The following is a 4875-nucleotide window of genomic DNA, read 5'->3' as shown; positions in this document are numbered from 1 at the left end:
TTTAGCGCGATGCCCGCCTGCAAACCTCTGCACAGAGGTATTTTTCCATACAATAAGAGACCCAGATACTCTTTTAAGCTATCTGTACAATTGCAGCCTTCTTTCTAGCGCGATGTCTGCCTGCACAGAGAGGTGGACATAATTAATTTGTGTTACCTATTTCAGCAATTACAGCGAATGTTCCTCAGCATTTTGAATGACCACAACCTCTATTTTACAGTAAGTCTCCCGACTCCAGCTCCCAGCCTATTGTTGGTTCATTAGCCTTTGGCAATGTTCAGAACTCTGTTTTTGTTTTTCCACACAGAATTTTCTTACCAGCACACTACCTCCCTGAAGTTCCCTGAGGAAGGAGTTGGATACTCCGAAACACTGCTGTGTTGGAGCATGCACTTCAGGATTTGAAAACATTTACCTGCTGTCTGGTGGAACAAGTTAAGTGCAAACATTAGTAGTACTTACACAGTGTTTGCCCTGTCCATTTTTCAGCAACCTATGATTAGACAAGCCCAGTGCTTCACAGGCTTGATCCTATAAGCCATTAGCAGTTGAGGCTATTTATGACGGTTGCTAGAAAATATCATACCTGAGTTCTATTAATAGCTGGATATTGTATATTTTGATATCTTCTCTGTTGTCAGCATTGCATTTTTCAAGCTTGCAGGCTGGATCTCTAATTTTGTGAATTGTGCCAAGGATTGTCAACCCCTGGTATACACCATCACACATCTTTCCCCTGCCATCCTCCAATGTGGATGCTTGTCTAATGGAAGCTGGATTGAACTCTAGTTCCTTCACATAGGAAACCAATCATTTTACAGCTACAAACTACTTTTGCAAGTGACTGGCTCTTTTTCAGTATAAAGGCCACATCATATCCTCCACACTTGGTTTCTTCTCACTGAACTTAACATTAAATAAACTTCTCAAATTAAAGGAACAAGCTGCAGATGTCAGTCAATGCACATGGATCACACTGATGCTGTTTTAGTTTAATGATATTGAAGTTTTAACCATGAATCCCATAGAGGGCAGTATAGTGAAGGATTATAGCTCAAGCAGCAGGAACTGCAGCGTCACAATGTCTGTGTAAATTCTGCTGACGGCCTGTTACCTAATCATGTGAAAGGATCCTCGTGACCTGGCTGTATTTTTATTGCACAGAGCAGTTCAAAATCCTCTTGCAGCTCTAGAAATGACTGCCACAGCCTCCAAACAAATCCTGGACATGCAGGACCTCTTGTACATAGCAGAGATCAACCTGCTTGAATGCAAGGTCTGCTTCGAGAAGTACAGCCAGCAGCAGCTGCACAGGCCCCGGAACCTACCCTGCGGGCACGTCCTGTGCTCAGCGTGTGTTTCTTCCCTGGCACGGCCGGCTCTGGAGTGCCCTTTCTGTCGCCGGGCCTGCACTCCATATCAAACCAGTGACTGCCTGCCCCTGCTGCACCTCAAAGACATCCTCAGCCATGTGGCTAATGATCGCAGAGGCTCAGAAGCCGCAGGAGGAACAGAGGGTCCAGTGGCCAGGCTGTTGCCATCAGGCTTCAGCCTTAACTTTTCCTTTGGAGGTTGGGGGACGCTAGTTAATCCTACTGGCCTGGCAGTGTGCCAGAAATTAGGATGCATCGCGGTGACCCAAGATGGAAAGAACAGGATCAAGCTTTTCAGCATGACTGGTGCATGTATTCAGCAATTTGGGGAAAAGAGAGACTCTAGTAACAGTGTCCGATACCCTCTGGATGTTGCAATCACATTGGATGGCTATTTAGTTGTCACAGATGCTGGTGACCAGTCCGTTAAACTGTTTGATTTTAAGGGCAGGTGCAAATTAGTGGTCAGGGGGATGTTCTGCCTCCCCTGGGGGGTGGATATCAACCCACAAAATGAAATTTTGGTGACTGATCCAGAGGCGGGAGCATTGTACCTCCTGCAAGCAGACTTCAAAAAGGGACGCGTGATAAAGAGCCAGCAGGTGCACTCCAGACTTTGCCAGCCGAGAGGAGTTGCAGTCTGCCCCGCCACCGGTGCCCTGGCTATCATTGAGCATCTGAACACCAGAGGGGAGGCTTGCAACAAGACAAGAGTGAAACTGTTCAACAGCAACATGAAATTAATTGGCCAGATGGACAGTTTTGGCTTCAGTCTACTACTGCCCTCTGAAATCCATGTAAGTGGCGTGGCCTTTGGCAGAGGGGGGAATATATTGGTGACAGATGTGCAGAATGGAGCCGTGCTGAGTTTGGGGACAGCTGAAGAGTTTCCTTCTGTCCGGTCTCTCATCACTCATGGCCTTTGCTACCCAACAAGCTTGAACTGTCTGGAGAATGAGTCGGTCGTTGTGTTGGACAGTGGAGACCATTCTGTCAAGATATTTGCAGGCTGTTGAACAGATTTAGGGCCCTTATTCAAAAAGGAATGTTTCGCATTCTGTACCTAAGGAAAAAAAATATTTATTAAATAAGGCCCTTAGTGTCTTATAATATCTGTCTTAACTATTTTGGCTTTCAATGATTTTAGTTACCTCCCAAGCTAACTGTATGGTTTGGCTAAATGTAGGTATAGTTTTTATAACAAAATAATCACTTAGATAGTGACCCTATAATTATAATATCCTACAGGTAATAATAAAAAAATTAAAGGGAACACAAATTAAGCCCGATTATCCTTGATGCATTAGACACAACTGCAACATCGCTCTCCGTTTTGTTGGCGGGGGAATTAGATTCAGACGACAGCCAATGCTGGGCCCTGACTTCTATGGTCCGTGGTACTCATACTCAGACATTTGGGAAAAAGTATTATGTAGCACAGGACCGCTTCTACGGCCAAGTCCAAAAGTAAAGCATGTTCAAGCAGGATTGTTTCAATTATCAAGAAGACTGCTCACCCTGTAAAAATATTGCTAGCAGGAATCTTGTTATGAGTTTGACAGTTGCTTGGATTTGATTGTAAATATTATTACTCTTAACATAAGACTTGGGGGTAATCTGCATGGAGTGGCAGTTTCTACCATGTGCAGCTTGCTGAGCAGACAGGATGGACCATTTGACCTTCATCTGATGACTATTACTAAGCTGCCAATGTCATTCTGCAAACAGCGCTCCAATATCATCATTAATGTCCCCAAAACAAGCAAAAGCTTTTTATATTTTGTTCATATATGCAGATAAAAAATATCTTGCTAGCAGTGCGTTCATCCATTAGAATAATCATAGAAATACCCAACAGGGCCTTGCTTTGAATGCCGTCTTCTTCAGGGTTATAGCTCGGTTTCAAGCATTGCAGTGGATCACAGATCACATCACATCGCAGTGCTTGAAACTGAACTATAGCCCTGAAGAAGATCACGTTCGAAACGAGACCCTGTTGGGTATTTTTATGATTATTCTAATGGACAAACGCACTGCTGGGAAGATAAGTTTTGTCTGCATATATGAACAAGATATAAAATGTTTTTGTGCATGTTGGGGACATTAATGATGATATTGGAGCACCGTTTGCAAAATGTAATTGGCAGCTTAATAGGAGTATTCCCTTTAATTTTTTAAATATTACCTAGGGTCACTATCTAAGTGGTTATTTTGTTGGATTATAGACTTTCACTTAGTTGGGTGGTTTTCGAGCGTAGATATAGTTTTTCTGCCATTAGATTGTTAAATGCTTTCAGCTTTTATAGACTTGGGGAAACTTTCAGAATTCTCATCAATCATTGTAAACTATTTTGGGTCAAACGCTTGTGTGAGGCACTATATAAGTATAATATAAATTTAGAAAACCTAGAGTATTATTTATCAATCTCTTTGCTGCTAGGAATTGGTTGGCTGATCTCCAAAACCGACATGGGCCGGCTGACTGGCAGAGTTAGGGAGAAACTTCTGAAGAGTGGGAGAGGAGGAGTTTCCTACCATGGATGAACGCTTGGGGTCCCCTCCATGGTTAAAATGCAGTGGGGGGAGTACATGCACTCTCACCCCCATAAAAAAGTCTCTCCCAGTCTTAACCCAGCCATCCCCTAATGTTTTAATCATAATAAGTCTGACAAAGGAACTGTGCTTTTTGCACCCAGAGCAGGGAAGGGGAAAAAAAATCAGGTTTCCTCATTCCAGAGGATAATATAACCGAGGATTAAAATAATTACATTGGTCATTTGGGGGGGGGGGGGGGGGAGAGATACTGCCCTTTAAGGGGACTGCTGCTTCCAGCACTCTTTGTGGCTGCATAGCCTGCAACCCCCTTGGAGTTTTTTTGTTGTTGTTGTTTTACAGAGCAGGAATTGGAACAGTCTGGGTCTCAGCTAAGTCTGATGTTCATGTTTTGCCTGCTGACTCAATTAGCTGTTCAGTGCCGGCAATCTGTCCCCACACCCAGAAGTAGCAGCATTGTTCAGAGCTAAGGGAGCCAGAGTGAAGCCACTACCTGGACATTCTGACCCGGTGGTTTAGAGCAGTGTGGAATGTCCCATTTGTGGAAGCAGATACTTGTCAGCCGCAGAGGTGAGCCCGAGCATGGGTCTGCTTCCTCTTGCAATGACTGCCTCTCTTTGGACCAACAAAAACACTGCCAGCCATCGCTGCCGGTCCACAGACCAGTGGTGAAGAAACACTGACCTAGAGGGTTATTAAAGAACTTGTCACAACTGTTCAGCACCAAAGCCTGGACAGCTCCTGCGACGGAGAGATGGTCAGATGGGCAAGTCAAATTAATAGCATATTTCTCATTTTTCTAAAACATATTTAAAAGGACAGAATCATTTTTCTAATACTTAAAAGAAACTCATTTGGTATTTTTCTCATGTTGTGCTTTCAGACTTATAACTCACACTACGAAGGATTATCGTTGCTAAACACAATTTTTTTTTTCAAACATATTGTT

General features: G+C 43.6%; 1 protein-coding gene across 1 annotated transcript; it reads left to right on the top strand.

Annotated features, from left to right (window-relative positions):
• Positions 1-1149: 1149 nt before the first annotated feature.
• NHLRC1 (NHL repeat containing E3 ubiquitin protein ligase 1) lies at positions 1150-4164 on the top strand. Its single transcript, XM_029590728.1, has one exon. The coding sequence runs from the start codon at positions 1196-1198 to the stop codon at positions 2387-2389; it is 1194 nt and encodes a 397-aa protein (XP_029446588.1). The 5' UTR covers positions 1150-1195; the 3' UTR covers positions 2390-4164.
• Positions 4165-4875: the final 711 nt, after the last annotated feature.

This window comes from Rhinatrema bivittatum, chromosome 2 (assembly GCF_901001135.1).
Source record: "Rhinatrema bivittatum chromosome 2, aRhiBiv1.1, whole genome shotgun sequence".
Taxonomy (NCBI): domain Eukaryota; kingdom Metazoa; phylum Chordata; class Amphibia; order Gymnophiona; family Rhinatrematidae; genus Rhinatrema; species Rhinatrema bivittatum.
This window is presented reverse-complemented; position numbering and strand designations above follow the sequence as displayed.